The 22,673-nt window shown below is 42.6% G+C and overlaps 2 protein-coding genes, 1 long non-coding RNA gene and 1 pseudogene across 5 annotated transcripts; 3 read left to right on the top strand and 1 right to left on the bottom strand.

The window, feature by feature from the left end:
* The first annotated feature begins 807 nt into the window (after positions 1 to 807).
* Positions 808 to 3,632, top strand: LOC135508802 (cytosolic carboxypeptidase 2-like; annotated as a pseudogene).
* Positions 3,633 to 3,707: 75 nt separating this feature from the next.
* Positions 3,708 to 6,067, top strand: LOC135509225 (uncharacterized). 3 transcript variants are annotated; one of them, XR_010450908.1, is made up of 3 exons: positions 3,708 to 4,543; positions 4,760 to 4,900; positions 5,050 to 6,067. It is a non-coding gene; the product is annotated as an uncharacterized LOC135509225 (long non-coding RNA). The 3 variants fall into 3 exon arrangements; XR_010450907.1 differs by having other exon boundaries at positions 3,708 to 4,900; XR_010450909.1 differs by having other exon boundaries at positions 3,708 to 4,900; positions 5,047 to 6,067.
* Positions 6,068 to 6,120: 53 nt separating this feature from the next.
* On the bottom strand, positions 6,121 to 9,201 carry tmem17 (transmembrane protein 17). Its single transcript, XM_064929710.1, has 5 exons — positions 8,982 to 9,201; positions 8,690 to 8,793; positions 8,476 to 8,589; positions 7,001 to 7,144; positions 6,121 to 6,448 (listed from the first exon to the last, which is right to left on the bottom strand). Exons 1-5 carry the CDS (start codon positions 9,094 to 9,096, stop codon positions 6,350 to 6,352), a joined length of 576 nt encoding a protein of 191 aa, XP_064785782.1. The 5' UTR covers positions 9,097 to 9,201; the 3' UTR covers positions 6,121 to 6,349.
* A 5,562-nt stretch (positions 9,202 to 14,763) lies between these two features.
* LOC135509223 (tripartite motif-containing protein 16-like) lies at positions 14,764 to 20,813 on the top strand. Its single transcript, XM_064929709.1, has 6 exons — positions 14,764 to 15,399; positions 17,330 to 17,425; positions 17,720 to 17,953; positions 18,059 to 18,218; positions 18,312 to 18,371; positions 18,541 to 20,813. The coding sequence occupies exons 1-6, from the start codon at positions 14,815 to 14,817 to the stop codon at positions 19,074 to 19,076; spliced, it is 1,671 nt and encodes a 556-aa protein (XP_064785781.1). The 5' UTR covers positions 14,764 to 14,814; the 3' UTR covers positions 19,077 to 20,813.
* Positions 20,814 to 22,673: the final 1,860 nt, after the last annotated feature.

Below are 22,673 nucleotides of genomic sequence, written 5' to 3'. Positions count from 1 at the left end.
TGTTAAGGATCATTGTCACACTTCCAATGACATGGGGCGGCAGGGTAGCCTAGTGGTTAGAGTGTTGGACTAGTAACCGGAAAGGTTGCAAGTTCAAACCCCCAAGCTGACAATGTACAAATCTGTTGTTCTGCTCCTGAACAGGCAGTTAACCCGCTGTTCCTTAGCCGTCATTGAAAATAAGAATTTGTTCTTAACTGACTTGCCTAGTTAAATAAAGTTTAAAAAACATCATGCAGTGTGGAGAGACTTTTCTCAACAACAACCTGGATAAAAAATAATCTTCGCACATCAATAACAAGCGCCCAGCTGAACTTCAGTTTGCTGTCCTTGTATTATGATGAAATCATCACCATATTCAACTCAAAGCCTCGCCGTCTGCGCCTTGTGATGTAGGTACGTCTACTAAAGGTAAGGTACCTTTTTATAGTACTACTGCCCACCATGGTATAAATGGTAACATTAAATATAGACTTGTTTGCCCATCGAGATGACAGTGTGCCTGAAGATGAGTTTAATGTTGTTGGCAAGTTGGCAACTGGTCCAAAGTTACTGTCTTATTTTAATATGCTGGGATAGGTAATTATTTGTTTATGTAACGAGATTGCTCCAAGTACTATGCACTAGTATAAAACGATTGTATTACGAAATAATATACGGTGCACATCGCAAAATAAATGTAATAAACAAGTTGAAAAATGCATATCCAAATTTTTCTAGGCCTATCCACCCCCCAAAAAATCTGGCTACGCCCCTGTGTTTAGTCCCAGGGTCCTTGGACATAGGCAGGGTCCTTGGACATAGGTAATGTACATAGGTACATACCACTGAACTGTTTGCTGTAACAAACACCCAATGTTGTTCTGACCTCTACACTGTACAGAACGATCCAGAGGCATACAGTACAGAGTTATGAGTCGGAATGGACTCCAAGTGCTAAACTATTACATAGTGTGAATCTAAATTGGAACGTTATTGTTTTGGAAATATATTGCCGTGTTCTAGAGTGAGACCCTCTGGACCCAGAGCCGTTCTACCAGTCCCCGGGCCATGACAGGGCTCCAGTGCCTGTTGGGATGGAGAAGGGGAACGTGGTCTACTTCATTGACTCAGGTATTCCTAATGTGTCAGTAAGGCCCCCTTGTCACAGCGCTGCCCTTCGCAGATTTCATTTTCTCAGTGTTACCTCTCTCACTTGTCCTTCTTCCTCCTTTTTGTATTCTTTCCCCTGTTTAGCCACAAAAACCTCCTACTTCACCTGCTCTCACGTGGGGGGGAGCTGAGGGCTCATCAAGAGTTCCACCTCCTGTGCCACGCATTAGGACCAGTCCTTTGAGTCACACTTCGAGAGTGGCAACCTGCAGAAGGCAGTTCAAGTGTGAGTCTATGGAGCCTGTATGAGTGTGTTTTTACACTTTACCAATTGTTGCTAAGTTGCAGACAGGGGTCACTGTGTTTAGGCAATAATCTTTCCTTCTCACTCTCTTTCTTCCCCCCCTCTCCCCCTTACACAGCGGTGTCCATAACTACAAGCTCATCCTGCACACTGATATGTACACCACCAAGCACACGCAGTGGAGAGTACTTCCGGGTCAGAAACATGAAGGCTAGCAGTCTGTACTGCACAGGCATGAGGTCCATGCTCTAATCTGAGATAGCCGCCTGGGAGAAGGGAGGGCTGGCACCGGACTGCCTCAAACATCAGGTACTACCACATCCAGCATCATAAGGCTGAGCAGGACAACACCACCACCACAAACATCAAATCCCTCACCTGGACCTACCAGTTCCCCTATGACAGACACCTATCTGGCCCACTGCTACCCTTAACACCTACTCCCACCTGCAGTGCTACCTCAGCCGCCTCACCTCCAATTTGGCCATCGCCGGCTACTGCAAGCTGCGGGTGCATTGCCACAGCCTGGCCGGCAACGTTGTACATGTGCTGACAGTGACGCCGCCGGGAAGAGGGTGGGCGGAGTGGAGTGCCAAGCAGATGGTGGTTGTGACGGCCAGGGTGCAACCCGGGGAGAACAGTTCCTGGTTGATGCAGGGAATCTTGGACTTTCTGCTGGGAGTCGGACGACACCAGGCAGCTGAGGGAGATCTTTGTGTTTACAGTCGCTTATGCACTTTTGGCCTTTTTATCTTTGAAAATAACCAAGTATTTCAGTTATGTGTTTGATTGCCATGTGGGATAAATGTACGTTTTCCATTCAGAATTAGAAACACATCATTAAGAGAGCCCATGATGTTGATTATTGTGTTGCTCTCTTGCGGACCTGCTGATGATGCCTATGCTGAACCCAGACGGGGTGGGGGTGGGGAACTACTACTGATCTCTGGCCGGCAGGGACCTGAACAGGAACTACAAGACTCTGCTGAGGGATTCCTTCCCCTGCGCCTGGCACACCAGGAACATGGTCAATAGGCGAGAGGGGGGAAGTGGGAGGATACTCAAACAGATGTGAGAGAGTCATGCCTCTCTAACCTACGGAGAGGTTTAAGTTCAGTCTGCCTTCTCTGACCTTGTTGCTATGGTTTCCCATCTGTCCTGGTGGTTGTCATTGCACCCAAAACTGATGGCTGAGAGAGATGTGGTTCTGTATTGATTTTCACGGTCACAGTCATTAGAAACAATGTCTTCATGTGCGGCTGTACCAACCGCGATGATGCCACACAATAGCTCCATGAGAGAATCTTACCTCCCATGATGAGCAAGAACGTCAATGACAAGGTTCGAATCCCATTGAATTAAAGAAAATCTTGGCCAACGGTAGCTGTGGTCAGAGAGAAGAGAGAGAGAAGGTATGGATGAGAGAGAAGCTCACTCTTCCTCATTTGTTTAGACTGATTGTGGCTTGTGCATTACCCCAGAACCTAATTTCTAAAGACAGTACACTCCTGGATCCCCCATACCACCACTCGCATCAGTGTCATAGGCCATGTGACCCTCTGGCAGGAGGAGAAGTCAGAGAAGGTAATGGCTGCCAATTACCCTTCAAGCCCTACTGCATCTTGATAGTTTGCAGTGTTACTAAAATACTGTTACAGGTACATTCATCTCAAGGTGTTTTACAACAACCTGGGCCTTGACCTCCCAAACCTGTTCTTAGTAGGTTGATGCACTATGAACATCCCCACCCCATTAAACTTAAAAGGCATGAACAAGTGATGACCACTGTTTTGTGCCAGTGTGATGGTCAGCATTAACTGTATTCCAGAATGAATACCTGGAGGCTGCATACCTGTTGAGTGGGGCTCGTGCTCACCCTACTCAGCCACCTATCACAGGTGTGGAGGATAGAACCTTATCATTAGGAATGGATTTTGTTTTATGACTTCACCAATTTTTTTTGACCAAATTTGAGTTTTCCTGCTGAATGTGGCTCTGTTGTTTGTCTTCCTCAGAGGAGCAGTGGCAGTATCAGTCACCAGCTGCAGTTTGGCTTCTCCCAGCCTCCACGGTCGGCCCCCAGCAGTTCCACCTATCTGTCACGGCCATAGAGCAACGCGGCCTCTCCATGCCTGTTATGCAACAGCAGCCCATGCCCTTCAGCCCCGATCACAAAACCAACACTAAGATGATAGGTTGGGTTTGAGCCAGAGGAGGAGCTATAGGAGGACAGGCTCATTGCAATGGATGGAATGGAATTCATGGAATGGAGTCAAACATGTTGTTTTCACATGTTTGATACCATTCCATTAATTCCATTCCAGCCAGTACAATGAGCCTGTCCTCCTATAGCTCCCGCCAGCCTCCCCTGGTTTGAGCATAGAAATAGAATGGGTGGTACAATATTGACATGAAGAACACACACCCAATATGAACTTAGGTGTTCACTAACATAATATTTCTATGAACTAGTATGAAAGTAGTATGACACAGAAATGCAATCAGGAGTAAAGTCGGGGGCTTTCTTTTCCACCCCAGTTTAATAGATGGTAAATCAAATGTTCCAAATGTTGCTAAATCAGAGATGTTGAATTAGTATTAATTCAGTCTTATCACTCATCTTTCAGGTGAAGCAGGCAGCCTCCACAGACATGGGTAACTACAGAAAAACATAGCAGTAAAATATCCAGTTGACTGCATTTATGAGTGAACACATAGGACTGGGACCATATGTCCTCTGCATGATTTACATGTTAGATTGGATAGTCAGGTCTCCCCCAGTTATCCTTGGCATGCAGTGCAGGGTGGTACCCAAGTGTATCCTGTCACGAGGCCTGGCATCCTGCCGCTATTCCAACTTCTTCTCAGCCAAGTCCCACCACCATCGGCCACACCCAGAGACAAGGCCATGCAGCCCGGGTCTCCATACGCTACTACTGTACATGCCAGAGGCCACAACCTCCAACACAAAGGTCCTGGAGGTCCGAGGGAGGAGCCCAGAAAGAGAATACACAACAGGTGTATCTGTATCAAGCTCAACACCTGTGAGTGAGCAGGACCAGAGAGGACCTCCAGCAGCCTTTGAGAACCCACTGAGTTAACCTGGGGCAGATGGCAACTCATTCATGCCGGACCTGAGGCACATAAGTTACTGTCCTCTCCACAACAGCCATATGGACTTTTTAGTGTGTCTTTTTATGCTGTACAGAGTATATGTTGGTATACACAATATATCACAGTACATATACAACAGATGTGTATGTTTTTATTTTTTTCTATATCTAGGAATGACTCCAGATACATATCTCCCGCTGTTGTCCTGCCCCGGTTATAACCCCTTTTTCCTCCCTCTCTTCTCTGTAGCCATGACTGTCCATGGGGGGACCAGACAGCGGCTTAGATTAGAGGCAGGGCCCCTCAGAGAGAGCCGCTGGGGGGGAGGGGAGCAGGCAGGCGTGTGTCTGGTGGAGATGCAGTAGCAGCGAGTCTGAACAACAACCACAGGTACTAAAAGTGTATGCCACCCCTTGTGTTATACCAGTTTTGCATTGTTCTTTGTATTAGCAAATAGTACTTCTAAAAACTACATTCAGAGCTTATTTTGGAATGTGTCTACTCTGAATGGTACCATTCTTCTCGGGTTTGACCAGCAGACCTTGAAGAGGAAATGGGCGTTTTACCACAGATGTCCTCAACCCTCAAAGTGAGAGTCTACATAGGCTCCAGAAACTCAGCCTGGCCAAGACCTCCAGGTTCCACTCCAATGAGAGAGGGGCCGAAGCAGATCTGGGGTAGAGGATGGTCACCAGACTGTCAGGGTCTGCCCCTCCTCGCTATAAAACACATTTTGAGCTAAGAACCAGGCAGGGAAACATATGGGCAAATATGACAGACTGCTGATATGAACCCTTGAAGATGGAGGGAGACTAGAGGGAGTTTCTGCAACTATTTTGACCATGGGACAATAAAGGTCTTTTCACACTGCATTGTTCTTAGCCCCGGGCTAGCTTAGCCCCAGGCTTGACTGGCCCTGAGATAGCTTAGCCTGTGTTTCAGCATTTGTTAGCCCTGGGCTAAGGATTCACACTTGTAATCCAAAGCCGTAGTTAACGGACAAAGACATTATAAGCATTATAAGCAATTAACACGCAACCAAAGTTATAAGCAATTAAACATCTATTAACAGTACTTCCTTTTGCTTCTACTTGCCTTGCATTTGATTTCCAACAGTATATCTGCCTATCCGCCATGGGAAACAATGTTTCACTTTTGAAATTCGATCTTACCCCTGTACAGAGAATGATGTGCACAAACGAGACATCAACATTCTAATCCTAGAAAAAACACGCAACAATATTATTAGCATGGATATATCCAATTAAATGTGAGCTCCTGCAAGTCAAACACTGCTCTTAGTCCTGGTCTAAGGTGCAGTGTGAATGTGCCTTAACATGTACAGCACATTGCCTTTCAGATGGCTATAGAAATTACATTTATTTTTTGTCTTGATTGTGTGCCTTTCTTACTGAGTCTTCATGTCATGGAAACCTATTTTAACTTTATAATATTTTGTATACATTTCAGTGTCAATTACTTATTTTCCGCTTATTGATTGAAGGCATAATCAGATTGAGTCACTATCTATGCAGTAAATTATCTGTTAGAAAACTACATTATCAAAATTCAGTCTTGGTGTTATTGTAGCATAAACATTGTGAAACAGATACGTCTAAAAACCCAAACCTTTATTGTCTTCACATCGTACAACAACCCCCAAAATGATCATTCAAGGCACAAACACATTGTGTTAATGTCTGAACATGGTCCACTGAAAACACAAAGCTGAATTCTAACTTGAGATACACTTAAGCAACTCAAATTTCTCATAATCAACATCAATAGGAGATTTACACCCGAGTACCTCTGTCTCTGCATGTCAGCTCAGCAGAGCAGTCAGGCCCTCAGCTCCTGAACCCCATCAAACTGTCTGAGGTGGAAGTGGCTCTCTGTGTGTCTGACCATCCCACGTAGAGCCACAAAGCCAGAGAGGGCCTAAGAGAGAAAGGAACTTTGTTAGAACAGACTTGTTTTTTTACCCCCTTTTCTCCATGATATCCAATTGGTAGTTACAGTCTTGTCCCATCACTGCAACTCCCATACGGACTCGGAGAACCATGCCTCCTCCGAAACACGACCCTGCCAAGCCGCAATGCTTCTTGACACATTGCTTGCTCAACCTGGAAGCCAGCTGCACCAAACAGCTGGCGACCGAAGTCAGTGTGCATGCACCCGTCCCGCCACAAAAGCGCGATGGGACAAACCCTCCCCTAACCCGGATGACGCTGGGCCAATTGTGCGCCGCCTCATGGGTCTCCCGGTCACGGACAGCTGTAACACAGCCTGGGATCGAACCCTGGTCTGTAGTGACGCCTCAAGCACCACAATGCAGTGCCTTAGACCACTGCGCCACTCGGGAGGCCCCAGACACACAACCTTTATACACGACAGAGAAAATAAACCAGGGTTTAAATTACCCCAATGTGGTCAAATTGGACACTAATCTAGTTACCATGGTAGGAACAGGCAACAGGCATGCAACCTCACCTGTGTGAGTATGAACAGGGCCAGAATGAAGTGAACCCCTCTCTCCAGAGGTTGGATCAGAATGGCTTGGTTGAAGAGCTGAAACAGAATCAAAGGAAACTGCAGCAGGAGACTCAGGAGCCAGAAACCAGCCAGCTCAGGGACCTGTCATGAGAGAGAGACCATAAACAATCACCCAAGACCAGTTCTCTGAGATGTTTTCCAAGCATGGGCCAACCCCAGAGGTGGCCTATGGCTTAAAGTGCAACTGCCCATGAAAAACAACTTCTCATTTAGAAAACAGCCTGTGGTATTGATATAGGTCTACTGTCAAAATGAACTACATAATGTAAATAGGATCATTTTGGCCATAATGTCAGTCTCGTCCAAAAAAAGAGTTTTGTGAGACTTGTGGTCGCAACTACATCAAAACGTAAATGAAAGTTGGGTTTGTCTCAAACCTGCCCACATGCTCACAAATAATCATCAATTTGAAGTGCAGCGACCCAATCGTAATGCCTGTGATAAATTTGGGTTGACTTTGGATATACCGATGCGGCTAGTTAGGGACTATCTGTAAATTACACAATGTACATGGTACTATATGTTAAAATTCCAATAGCTCCTAATTTCAAAGACTTAAAAACCTCCAACTATAAATTGTAGAAATTCATATACAAATATTGAAAGCATTTAATGAGAACTAAAGAGGTGTGCAACATGAACATCGTCTCATTTACATTAGTAATTTATTGACAGTCCCTAACTAGCCCCAGAAATAGGCTATCAAATCAATCAATCAAATGTATTTATAAAGCCTTTTTTACATCAGCCAATGTCACAAAGTGCTATACAGAAACCCAGCCTAAACCCCAAACTGCAAGCAATGCAGATGTAGAAGCACGGCTATCCAAACCAATTTTGCCAGGGTTGCACACCAGCTGGATGAAGCTAATTGCCTTAATAATTTGCCTAACACACACCCATATTAAACCGGGTGGGTATAATTTGTGGACCGTCCCAACAGGAATCTGTTCCAAAAACGTTGTAAATAACAAGGTTGCCAACAAACAACACATATGAAGTTGTATCGTGGCAGGTTAAGATACTGGGTAGGGAGTGGGCAATGTAATTACGTTTTTTTCACTCACCACCTTTACTCTGAAAGATGTCTGTCCTCACTCTTGTTGCCTATGGACAAACATTAAGAATAAGCTACGTGGTGAGTTGATGCCTATTCTGCATCTAGTTAGCTAGATGAATTGATCATGCTACTTTGTATGCCTTGTTTGTTGGAATCCTTGTACTTTACAAAGTTTTTCTAACATATTCCTGTTGGAACATTCCACAAATTATACCCACTATCAAACCATACCCTGAAACCAACCCACTTTTGAATTCAGTCATGGCCACAAAAACTACTTAATGAGGCCAAATCAGGAAGTACAGTCGCCCTTTAATAATTAAGGATACAGTGAAAGTGTGTGTGTGTGTACCTTCTCCTGCAAATTTCCTGCATAGCCTAGGTAGAGTCTGATAGCCTCTACAAGAGTCATCAGGATGAGGATGGTGATGAGGATGAACTTATAGTAGTCAGGAAGGGCTGGATACTGAAACAATATGGGGAAAAAGGCAAAGGGTTTTATTTAGATACTGGTTACAGTTAGATACATAGAGTATGAGTGCATCTAAATTCTAGAGGTGAGTTACCTTGAGGTGCAGCATCACCACCTCGCTGATCCACCACAGTGGGAAAAAACACATGTTGAAGAACAGTGACATCTGGAGAGGCAGGCTGGAGACAACCTCACTGTCTGGGAACGTAAAACAATAGAGTTCACGTTCTTTCCGTATCCTACTTGCTAGTAAGCTAGTTAGTATATAACCTATACACGGCCGGGCCAACAGATGTAAATAATATCTGCCTATGGATAATGGATTGACAATGGCTTGTTTAGCTAGCTAGTGCTTCAGTTACCAATCCATGCAAGTTTCCACTCACTGTGCCCCAAAAACGTGACATGATCTTCGGGAGATGGTTGAGTACGACTCTGATCAACAAACACAGTTCTGGAAAAGTGTCCTAAACGTCTTCTGATCGGTTCTGGAAGCTCCATGCGAATTGCAAAGATGCTCCTGTGCTAGCAAGACAGCGGTTTAGAAAGTCATGCCTGCCAGCAACAAAACACGGTTCCCTTGGTCACATAGAAAATCTCGCGTTCTGCCCAAAATCTCGCGACCCAAATGTGCCTGCTTTCATCGTTTCTTTTCCTTCATGACCAGTGCTCATACATTGATATCAAAATGATGACTGATTCAGCAGACCTCCACAATTTCCCAAATCTCTGTAAATCGACTTATCAAGACAGTCCTTTAATTTTCTGTAGTGCAGCAGTCTAAGGCACTGCATCTAAGTGCTAGAGGCGTCACTACAGACCCTGGTTCGATTCCAGGCTGTATCACAACCAACCGTGATTGGGAGTCCCATAAGGCGAAGCACAATTTGGCCCAGCATTGTCCGGGTTTGGCCGGGGTAGACCATCATTGTAAATAAGAATTTGTTCTTAACTGACTTGCCTCGTTAAATAAAGGTTAAACAAATAAAATAAAACATTTAATTTAGCCTGGTCTCAGATTGTTTTGTACTTTTACCTAATCCATTTTTTGGGGGGGGGGGGTGAGTTCAAAACAACTGGATAATTTTTTTGTTGGTCAAATCATGAAGTCAGTGATCTTCAGAGTAGGGAGATGATGGAAGAAAGGAAAAGAAGAACATCAAGAAGAAGCAACTGCTTTACAAGTGGAATGCACTGTTGAGCGCTACATCCCAAGGGGTCGTGCTGATTGTACGGAGATCGTGATAGCCGGTTAAATGGTGTTCCTTGACAAGGCAAGAACAAGATGTATGTCAAGAGAAGTGCAATGTTATCATAAGGAGACTTATACTTGGAATACGGTGGAGGAATGGAGGGGATATTTTGGCTGATCCATTTGGGGTTTCAGGGTGAATGAAAATATAATTCTGTGCTGTGGAATCAGTGAGGGAAACCAGAAGTGGTCTTCTGATAATTGTTTGTGTTTCTGCTAGTCAGAGGGAGCATGTGCTCTGTGTTTAACGAATGGGGGCAAGAGATGTTTATTTTTATTTTACCTTTATTTAACTGGGCAAGTCAGTTAAGAACAAATTCTTATTTTCAATGACGGCCTGTGAATTGTTCTGCCTACAAGAAAAGGGCGCCATTGAAAGAAGTGATTACTGGGTTAGTGGTAAATGTGAAAGCTGACCAACTGAAGGGGGAGATTATCTGTGTTTATCATGCTCGTCGTTTGGGGCGACGCAGACAGGGTGGCGTGTGTGGAGAAACAGAAGTCATTGTCTGTTCTTTTGAGGTTTGATGTTGAGTCTTTGCACAACAAAATTATGTTAGGAAAAATAAGTTATCCTCTACGAGCTTTTGTGCCAAATACATTACGTTGTTACATGTGTCAAGCTTATGAGCATGTGGCAGCAGTGTGTAGGAGGGAGGTTCCTAGGTGTGAGAAGGGCATGAGACAAAGGAATATGTAGCATTGGGGAAAGTAGTGGTCTGTGTTAATTGTAAAGGTGCCTATAGGGCTGGTCATGTCTAGATGGGATCCATATTTTGTCAAATTTACTTCAAAAGTAGAAAACATATATTTTTGTTTGAATTTTAGCTAAACCTAACCCTTTTCTGAACCTTAACCTAATTAACCTAACCTGCCACATGAATTATCCTAACCTGCTGTGTAAGTTGTCCTAAACCTAATACAAAAAGTAAATTCTTACAAAAGCTGGATCCCTTGACCATCCTGGTTGAAGATCAATCAATCAATCAAACTATCTTTATAAAGCCCCTTTTACATCAGCAGTTGTCACAAAGTGCTTATACAGAAACCGAGCCTAAAACCTCAAAGAGCGAGCAATGCAGATCTAGTAGCATTGTAGGTAGGAATAACTCCCTTGAAAAGCAGGAACCTAGGAAGATACCTAAAGAGGAATGAGGCTCTGAGGGGTGGCCAGTCCTCTTCTGGTGGTGCCGGGTGGAGATTATAAGAGTACATGAGACACAGGGGCATAAACGGCAGGTCCAGGGGAATGTAGCACGACAGGTTCCATAGTCGCAGGCAGAACAGCAGAAACTTGATTAGCAACACGACAAGGTGGTAGGTAGCAAGTCCGTGGAACAGGTTAAGGTTCCATAGCCGCAGGCTCGGGACACTTTGTTCCGCCCACAACAGACTACTGTAACCTGATTGGCTGAACATTAGGAAGTAGCATTAGTCACTCTTACATGGATGTTTTAATTATGAGCCAGTCACCGGGGGACAGAAGTGTATAGCCAGCTACATACATTTAAGTTGAACGCAGAGTTCAATTGAGGACTCATCATGGATATAACCTGTTTTAGCATGGACATTGCCATTGAGGGCATCCACCATTTAAAAGTAATCAACTGTGTGGGGATTCCTATGAGTTGGGAGCAATCAGCCAATGAAGAAGAACAAATGTGACCACTTTAAAATTGCGCTGCCCATGATGTCACAGAAGCTATAATGGCACAGACAGAACGATTAGTATATACAGTACCAGTCAAACGTTGACACACCTACTCATTCAAGGGTGTTTCTTTATTTTTTACAATTTTCTACATTGTGGAATAATAGAGAAGACATCAAAACTATGAAATAACACATATGGAATCATGTATTAGCCATTTTAGATTTTAGATTCTTCAAGTAGCCACCCGTTGCCTTGATGACAGCTTTGCACACTCTTGGCCTTCTCTCAACCAGCTTCACCTGGAATGCTTTCCCAACTGTCTTAAAGAAATTCCCACATATGCTGAGCACTTGTTGGTTGCTTTTCCTTCACTCTGCGGTCCAACTAATTCCGAACCATCTCAATTGAGTTGAGGTTGGGTGATTGTGGAGGACAGGTCATATGATGCAGCACTCCATCATTGTCCTTCTTGGTCAAATAGCCCTTACAAAGCCTGGAGGTGTGTTGGGTCATTGTCCTGTTGAAAAACAGATGGGATGGCGTATCGCTGCAGAATGCTTTGTTAACCATGCTGGTTAAGTGTGCCTTGACTTCTAAATAAATCACTGACAGTGTCACCAGCAAAGCACCCCCACACCATCACACTTCCTCCTCCATGCTTCATGGTGGGAACCACACATGCAGAGATTATCCATTCATCTGCTCTTCATCTCATAAAGACACGGTGGTTGGAACCAAAAAATCTCTAATTTGGACTCATCAGACCAAAGGACAGATTTGCCCCGGTCTAATGTCCATTGCTCGTGTTTCCGGGCCCAAGCAAGTCTCTCTTATTGGTGTCCTTTAGTAGTGGTTTCTCTGCAGCATTTCGACCATGAAGGCCTGAAGGCATGTGTGGTCTTTGCTAGGTAAAGCCCCGCCTTATCTCAGCTCACTGATCACCATAGCAACACCCACCTGTAGCACGCGCTCCAGCAGGTATACTTCACTGGTCATCCCCAAAGCCAACACTTCATTTGGCCGCCTTTCCTTCCAGTTCTCTGCTGCCAATGACTGGAACTGCAAAAATCACTGAAGCCTTACATCTTCCTCTCTAACTTTAAGCATCAGCTGTCAGAGCAGTTTACCAATCACTGTACCTGTACACAGCCAATCTGTAAATAGCACACCCAACTACCTCATCCCCATATCATTATTTATCCTCTTGCTCTTTTGAACCCCAGTATCTCTACTTGCACATCATCATCTGCACATCACTCCAGTGTTAATGCTAAATTGTAATTATTTCACCTCTGACCTATTTATTGCCTTACCTCCCTACTCTTCTACATTTGCACACACTGTATATAGATTTTTCTATTGTGTTATTGACTGTACGTTTGTTTATGTGTAACTGTCTTGTCGCACTGCTTTGCTTTCTTGGCCAGGTCGCAGTTGTAAATGAGAACTTGTTCTCAACTGGCCTACCTGGTTAAATAAAGGTGAAATTATTATTTATTTAATTCACAGTCTCCTCTGAACAATTGATGTTGAGATGTGTCTGTTACTTTAACTCTGAAGTATTTATTTGGGCTGCAATCTGAGGTGCAGTTAACTCTAATGAACTTTACTCTGGGTCTTCCATTCCTGTGGCGGTCCTCATGAGAGCCAGTTTAATCATTGCGCTTGATGGTTTTTGCGATTTAAAGTAATGGACTGCCATTTCTTTATGCTTTTTGAGCTGTTCTTGCCGTAATATGGACTTGGTCTTTTACGAAATAGGGCTGTCTTCTGTATACCACCCCTACCTTGTCACAACACAACTGATTGGCTCAAACGCATTGTTACGAATCCCTTTTGGCCCGACAGTCTTAGGGGAGATGGTAACGAGACCCGTAACAACTCATGCAAATTATAATAGTGAAAAAGTAAAAGTGAGAACGAAATAACCACAGACAACTAAATTACCGTCAAACACATGGTTTATTAGAAAACACACGGTAATGGGGGGGGGAGCAGGAAAAGGGGCTGAGCTTGACCCAAGGAAAGAAACAATAAGCATTCAAAAACAACCCTAAGCTAGACTAGCCTATTTCAACAGCTAACTAACCAAAAATACAGTGGGTGGTCCGCCCAGTTCTAACTAGTGTTTTTAACAAAGTTTACCTACGGGTATTGTATGCCCATGGGCGACTTGTCTTGGTTCCCCCTTTTCCCACCAGCAAACAAACAAACACCATAACCAAAAACAATACTCACAGGTGAGGACAGTGATATGGAGGTGCTCAAACAAAAGATAGCTCAATACATAAAGAGCGATAGAGAGACATAGTAGGAGAGGGTGAAACAGAACAATCTACAGACATATGACATTTACAGAGAGATTGAGCTCTAGAGCAAACAACTGACAGGGTTTTTAAACCAAGGGAAATGAACTGTGATTGGGTAGGAAACAGGAGGAGGTGTGTCTTCTGATTGATGATTTATTGGTGACTGATTGGGGAGTGGTGATTTTCACCTGTGAGGGGAGAAGGAGAGAAAAGAACACAGGATACACACACACACACACACAGGATACCTGTATCCGTAACACGCATTAAGAAGGAAAGAAATATCCACAAATGAACTTTTAACAAGGCACACATGTTAATTGAAATGCATTCCAGGTGACTACCTCATGAAGCTGGTTGAGAGAATTCCAATAGAGTACAAAGCTGTCATCAAGGCAAAGGGTGGCTATTTTGAAGAATCTCAAATATAAAATATATTTTGATTTTTTAACACTTTTTTGGTTACTACATGATTCCATATGTGTTATTTCATAGTATTTTCTACAATGTAGAAAACAGTAAAAAAAAAAAAAAAAACACTGGAATGAGTAGGTGTGTCCAAACTTTTGACTGGTACTGCATATGGACTCAGTTGATGACGTAAAATGAATAATAGCGCCATCTGCCAACCGGTTGGGCTAGGCAATTCCACATAAGGCTTTTCAAGAGACCAGAAACAGACTGCCACCTTGGCTCACTCCTCTCCTCAATAAAACATGAAACAAAAGCAAATGATTTACGGTCATACTCGTAATGTATTTATTTAAAACATATTTATGGAAATGCTACAGTTCTTTACCTGGAACTTTGAAATCTCTTTCCGTTAAAATGTTGAGTAATCTTTGTGTGACCTCCGTTCTGGCCTTTATTCAGGACCAAATTCCCCTTCAGATTCTGAGCACACAAACAGCTCCATAAATTTAGCCACTCCCACCTCTCAGTTCAAGGAAAACGAAAGTGATCTCAGATATCATTCTGCTCAAGCTGTGTTTGTGTGCAACAAAATGGCAGAGGCCATTTTAAAAGACCAAAATCCATTCTTTTGTTCAATATGCTTGGATCTACTAAAGGATCCAGTGACTATACATTGTGGACATAGCTACTGTATGGGTTGTATCAACGGCTGCTGGGATCAGGATGATCTGAAAGGAGTCTACAGCTGTCCCCAGTGCAGACATACCTTCACCCCAAGGCCTGTTCTGAACAGGAGCACTGTCTTGGTTGAAGTGGTGGAGAAACTGAAGAGGACAGGACCTCAAGCGTCACCTGCTCACTGTTATGCTGGACCTGAAGATGTGGAGTGTGATGTCTGCACTGGGAGAAAACACAAAGCTGTCAAGTACTGTCTGGTGTGTCTTGTCTCATACTGCGAGACTCATCTCCAGCCTCATTATGACTCGCTTGCCTTTAAGAAGCACAAGCTGGTCAAAGCCTCCACACAACGACAGGATAAGATCTGCCCTCATCATGACAAACTGCTAGAGGTTTACTGCTGTACTGATCGGCAGTGTATCTGTCTGCTGTGTGTGATGGATGAACATAAAGGCCATGATACGGTGTCAGTTGCAGCAGAAAGGACTGAGAAACAGGTATAGAATGTTCTACTCTACATACAAATCAATTGACAAATACTGTACTTTGAATATAACAGAGGGTGTAAATATCATCAAATTAAAATCACCATAGAAATAGTCTGGCATTTTGATAGATATGATAGATTAAGTGCCATTTAAGACCTGAAAAATATATGATGTCAAGGGAATATTGATACAGCAGAAAGATATATTCAACAAATTCCTCCCGTGTAGGACTTCCAATTTACAGTGATCTCCTACAAGAGCTGAACTTAAACATTAATTAATTTGCTTTTAAGTTGACAACATTAAACTACTTATTCTGGCGTCATGATGACTGATGCTTGATGTTGACGGGATGCTGATGTTGTAGTTTCAATGACCAAGGCAGAGACAAAAAGCCTGATATGGACAGTGATGGTGCAGAGATGGCAGGAGCAGTGGAATAGTGATACTAAGGGCAGGCATTTATTTCAAGTACAGAGGAAGTCGGGGAGGGTGGCAGGAAGGGACAGAAGAAATGAGGCTATTTTTACAAGATTAAGGGTGGGACACAGACGGTTGAAAAAGACTTTAAACGTGATAGGAAAGCATCCAACAGGAAAGTGCGATTATTTGCCAGGAAACAGAGACAGTGGAGCATGTATTGCTACAGTGTGGGCAGTATCAGAGGAGAGGCTGAGGGAGAAGGGAATGCAGGAAATTAGTTTAAAGAGTATGTCGAGTAGAACGTCATTAGATAATAGTCTCAAATATTTTGTTATATTTTTTAAGAGCAATGGGCCTGTTAGGTAGGATTTAGTTTCACCCTGTCTCTGGCCCACACTGAAGTACAGTAGGTGGTGGTAATGCACCATAACGTTGGTTGCCAACCGCCGATAAACCCCACCAAAAGAGAAAACAAGAATCCTAACCGCAGGAGCTGTTGGCTAGAGTCAAGACCAGAGTAGGCACTTTTGCAACAGATTTTTGTGACGAAATTATCCGTAGAGTTGAAAATACGATGGAAACACGTTACATTTGTATCCAGTACAGAAAATGTAGGCAAAAAATTACATTTTGTGTGCGCTACGTCATCATGCACATCTTTTTCTCCCCAGCATGTCAGTTTGGTAGAAACCACTGGAGGGAAATTGATTTTTTTCGACAATTGATTGGAAACCTAGCTATAAACCAGGTTTCCATCCAACTTTAATACGCGAGTAAAGTAGGCCCACATGTTGGATAAAACATTTAAAGACGGGCCTGATGGAAACAAGTTTTTCCGTTAATTTTCCAAATGTCGACTAAACTAAATACGATACACAAGGTGGGATCGTTTGTGTCGGTAAATTAATTATGCGAGACATGTCGGTGGAAACTCTTTCATGCGCAATATTGATAAAATAGCCATCATATCAAAGTAAACTTTGAGAAACGCGATTACATGTTGTGTGGTCCCACTATGACTCGTTGGGGAAAGCATGCAGTTTATTATGCTACAGATTAAATCAGTTATGATGTATCTGGTGGAAGGAAATAAGCTTAATGTTCTTTTCCAATAAATATCGAGGGTCTTATTCTGATGACATGATCATCAATGCTTGCCTGCCGTTTGACAAATAAATGTAGGTTATACATGCGCTCAATATAACGCAACATTTTATTGTGATACATTTTTAAGTAGAGTTGAAAATGCAATAGAAACCCATTTAAATTGTATTTTTTAGTCGGTTCATGGGAATTTAACTGCAAAATGTATTTTTGTGGACACTATGTCATCCCGCACAGACTTTTATCTGCAACAAATACATTTGATGGAAACACCTCTGATGGGAAAATTAGCATACTGTTTTTATGCAGATTTTTTAAATTAAATATTCACATAAAAATTGTCGCCAATTGGATGGAAACCTAGCTACCATCACAAATTAAATTATTGGAATATGATTTGTCATCTACACAGAAACAGTTGGGTAAAATACAGCAGCAGTACCACCAGAGAATCCAGGAGATGGAGAAGGAGGTACAGGAGCTTAGGCAGGCTGTGAAAACACTCACGGTGAGTTTTGTCTATTTATTCTACTACTTCCCATATCTAACCAATTTGTATAGAGAGTCCGGAAATCTTTTGGGGTCTAGCCTTTCAGCTTCTAGGGTTCTAGGGCACTTGGCAACTCACTTGGCAAGTCAGTCAGGGCTCTCCTGACCCTGCAGTCGATCAGTGAGGAGCCCATTAAGGACCAGTGGGCCACATTCCAATCCCACTCAGACCCAGTTGGGAACAAGCTTTCTGGGGTCCTGATGAGAGGTGAGTGGCTGGTTGAAATATACCCTCTTTTCTCTACCTTAACAGCGCTCTGCACAGGTGACAGTGGATGCGACTGACAGGATCTTTATTGAGCTGATCCGCTCCATTGAGCGAAGGCGTTCTGAGGTGAAGGAGCTGATCAGAGCTCAGGAGAGGATTGCAGGGAGTCGGGTTCAGGGACTCCTGGACCGACTAGATCAGGAAGTCACTGAGATGAAGAGAAGAGATGCTGAGCTCAGGCAGCTCTCAAACACAGAGGATCACATCTATTTCCTTCAGGTGACATCATTGGCTTCATACCTACACTGTACACATAGTTCCTAAGTTGCCATCTAATTGAAACTGTCTCTAGACTAGTTATTTTCTTGTCTGTTTCCATTGTAGAGTTTCCAGTCACTCTCTGTCCCTCCTGGTTCTGAGGCCCTACCCAGCCCCACTTTCAATCCACACATTTCTTTTGAACGTGTGAAGAAATTGGTTTCTGGACTGAAAGTGCAACTGGATGGTATCTGCAAGGAGGAAATAGACAAGATATCTGAAAATGGTAAGGCAAAGAGTAGACCATGTATTTATGAAGATCACACAAGAAACATCTGACTGAATAGTAGTGACATTTCGAACGTTTGTGTGTCCATAGTGATGAAAGTGCAAATTGTTCGACCTCTGGAGCCCAAGACCAGAGAGGAGTTCTTAGAATGTGAGTCACAGGATGTTTTCTCATACTGCCCACATCATGAACACACACGAACCCCCCCCCCCCCCCCCCAGACACACACACACACACACACACACAATATATATATATATAAATATATATATATATATATATCTCTTTTTGTCATTTTTTTTTTCGTCAATTCACTCAGATTCCTACGAACTCACGGTGGATCCTAACACAGCATGTGGAACACTGCATCTGTCTGAGAAGAACAGCAAGGTGACATGGAGTGAAGGGGAGACTCAAGCCTATCCTGATCATCCAGACAGATTTACCCACTATGACCAAGTGCTGTGTAGAGAGGGTTTATCTGGAAACTGCTACTGGGAGGCTGAGCTTCGAGGCTGGATTACTGTGGCAGTCTCATATGTGGCTCTTGTGAGGAAAGGAGAGGGTAATGAGTGTAGGTTTGGAGGTAATGATCATTCTTGGAGTTTGGAATGCTCTCCCACCAGTTGTTCTTTCCTTCATGATAATGTTAAGACTAAAATACGATCCCATTGCACCTCCAGAGTAGGAGTGTACCTGGACTACAAGGCAGGAACTCTGTCCTTTTACAGCATTTCTAAAAAAGTGACCCTCCTCCACAGAGTGAATAACACATTCACTGAACCCCTCTATCCTGGGTTTGGGGTTGGTTTGGAATCATCTGTGAGGATAATGCTTCCCATGCAGTCAACATGATTTTTCTGTGTTTTATATATATTTCCACACTATGAGGTTAGAATAATACTGTGAAATTGTGAACTGCATCTCAGTGCGAGGCGTCACTACAGACCCTGGTTCATTTCTAGGCTGTATCACAGCCGGCCTTGATTAGGAGTCCCATAGGGCAGCTCACAATTTGCCCAGCGTCATCCGGGTTAGGGTTTGGCCAGGGTAGGCCGTCATTGTAAATAAGAATTTGTTCTTAACTGACTTGCCTAGTGAAAAAAAGGTTGAATTAAAAAAAATATATAAACATTTTTAGTATAAGAGTTGTTTGAAAAGACCTGACATTTCAGCCTGTTTTGGGGGAATGGAGTTTTGGCCTGCCTGGTGTTATCTGCAGCTCTTACACTAAAAGGGCATCATCATAATTTTCACAGTATTATTCCAACCTCATAGTATGGAAATATAAACACTGAGTGCACAAAACATTAGGAACATCTTCCTAATATTGAGTTGCACCCACCTTTTCCCTCAGAACAGCCTCAATTCGTTGGGGCATTGACTGGAAAGCGTTCCACAGGGATGCTGGCCCATGTTGATTCCAATTCTTCCCACAGTTGTGTCAAGTTGGCTGGATGTCCTTTGGGTAGTGGACCATTCTTGAAACACACAGGAAACTGTTGAGCGTGAAAAACCCAGCAGTGTTTTTTTTATTCAATTCAGTCTGGTATGAGAACGGTAGCCCCTAACTGCAAAAGCAGGGTGTCTGCGGAAAGCCTAGGTATGAGTTACTACCATATATGGGCATACATATTTATAATGCAGGCTGAACCGATGACCTCATTTCAAGATGGCTGCTAACTACATTCCGGTAAGCATTGTGAAGCATAAACAAAATTATCACAGAATACGTTGATACACACCAAAAGCCTGGACTCCACAGCTCACGAGGATATCTTATTTGTCTCCCTGTGACCTACCGTTATTGATCACCAGCCCCGAGAATCAGAATGTTTATTTTACACAACGTTTTTACCAAACATCTTACAAAGGAAACTCAATTTGGTCTGTGTTTACGCTATTGTGACAAGGGGGGGGGGGTATCAAATGAATGCTTAGGTTGGTAGGAACAAAGCCTATTGCCAATGTTATCTGATGTATTACTTAATGTCAACATGGAATGTCCATTGAGTGACTATCTTTGCGCATCAAAAAGATGATGTTGCCTGCTTACGTGCTGTAGGCATCCATATCCGCTGTATGTCACCCGACACCACAACAATGTTTGAGAGAGGTTGGTGTCGTATAATTGTTTTGTTTTTATATAGTGAACAATAACTTTTTGGCACATCCAGTGTGCAAAAACAGTGCAATTACCACATTCGGACACTTTGGAGAAGTTGAAAGGACCCTTGAATGTAACCTGGATACGCCATAAAACCACAATGTTTGAGTGAGGTTGATATGGTAGAAAATCTGTTTTTTTTACGGAACAAATATCAGTTTGGGATTGTAATTATGTAATAGCACTGGAAATGTCTAATTTACATGTATATGCCACTTTGGAGAGGTTTAGGGAAAGTTGGAAACATCCCGTGACCACACCTGACCACTTACTAAAACGTCTGCCCATTTCTAGTTGTTAGGTCTATTAATCCCATTTTTATCTCATATTGTTCACATGTTGTGGAAGCCATCTGTGTTTCCAGCTCGAGTCATCAATAATTAACCTATGGCTTGTCAATAAAAGATGACTTTCAAAATTAAAAAGGTTATTTTGTGTGTGCTTGATCTTGTGTATTCTGAACTATGCAACTCCTATCTTTCCTCAATCTCCCAGATGTCTTCTTTCCAAATATAGCAACTGTTTGTATGTCATAATCATGTAATTACACATTAATAGCAGTTACTTTTGAGTATGTCTATTTAGGCGGAAATCTACATTTTGCCATGACATTTAAGAGTTAAACGTCTCCTCCCCTTCATCTACACTGATTGAATTGACATCAATAAGGGATCATAGCTTTCACCTGGATTTACCTGGTCAGTTTGTCCGGGAAAGAGCAGATGTTCCTAATGTTTTCTGCATTCAGTGTATAAAATACAGAAAATCCACATTTTGACTGCACTGGGCCTTTAATAGACCAATAAGAAAGAGTTCTGCTCCTGAGCAAGGCAGTTAACCCACTGTTCCCCAGGCGCCAAAGATGTGGATGTAGATTAAGGTAGCCCCCCACACACATTTCAGTCGTACAACTGACTAGGTATCCCCCTTTCCAATCACAGTAAAAGTGACTTAATTGTTACACAGAAATCATTTGATATTGAGATAAAAACAGCTGCATTGAACTCTTAAGTTAATACGTTTTAGTTTTATAGACATGGCACTTTATTTTACTTTTTGTTCATTATTGTCTGTTATTTTCTCTCATTGTAATATATACATCGATAGTCCTGTCAAACGTGTAAGCCGAATACTACTTATTAATCAAAACACTTTCTCTTTTATGACTTCATTACTGTAAAATGTGATCTTTAAAAAATAAAAGCCATTAGTATGGCATTGGAATGGCTTTATAGCTGACTTATTTGACACAATTTCCACACACACATTTTAATATAAATATGATATGATGGTCCATGGATGCTCATATTAACAGATCAATGTAGTCCAGGGGTAGTCGGACCCCTGTGAGTACTTGGCCTTGGGTTACTGGTAAAATGCAATTGAGGGGGTACTTCAGAGGTATGCCTGGAAAGGACAAAATGTGATTAGTGGTACAATTTTTAAAAAAGGTTGTGAATGTGAACCACTAATTGTAGTCTACTCACTCAGTTAATATAGGCTGGCACTAACAAAAACACATGTCTACATTTTATGTAAGACTATCTGATTTATTTATTAATATATTCTGAGTTAACCTCATACCTGAACGTGTCTCAAAGCTTCAATCGGAGTGGGTGACGACATTAACCAACATGCTTTGCGATTACAAAGTCCCCCTACCTGGGTTGCCCAGCAACGAGTCAACTACAAATGAAGATGGACTCTTCTGAGAAACAACCAGCTGAAGACAATTTTCAAGGTAATATATAAGTTCACAGCTCAACTAATTATACATTTTGACTACGGTAAATTAATATTTAAATTAATAGGTACAATCAAAGAGATATTTAGTTATTTACCCTGCTCTGACCCTAACACAAGGAATGAGCAATTCTAGCTAGCTAGCTTGTTTGCTAGCTGCTGTCTACGTTAGGGTGATTTTCAAATATTGTAGCTCATTCATTTAAATGAAGTATGCATATTTGCATTATATGTTACACACTGTCAATAGAAATAACACTCCTGTCAACATAAGACATTTGGTCTGTAAACTATCAATAAACTTAAGCCTCTTCTTGGAAGTGTTTTACAAGTCCTATTTGCCTTTTTTGATGCACTTAATCTTCCTGATCTTGTACTTATGACAGGTGACCCCACAGGAAAGCAGAAAGCTCCTGGGGAAACGGAAAGCTCAAATGTTCAGCCACCTCCAGAGAACAACACAACTTCCCAATCAGCAGGTGCACAGGAAGCACATACACAAGCAGAGGGCCCTTCACAAGACAAAGCTCAGGGTAGTCCTG

Source organism: Oncorhynchus masou, chromosome 22, assembly GCF_036934945.1.
Source record: "Oncorhynchus masou masou isolate Uvic2021 chromosome 22, UVic_Omas_1.1, whole genome shotgun sequence".
In the NCBI taxonomy this organism is placed as follows: Eukaryota; Metazoa; Chordata; class Actinopteri; order Salmoniformes; family Salmonidae; genus Oncorhynchus; species Oncorhynchus masou.
This window is presented reverse-complemented; position numbering and strand designations above follow the sequence as displayed.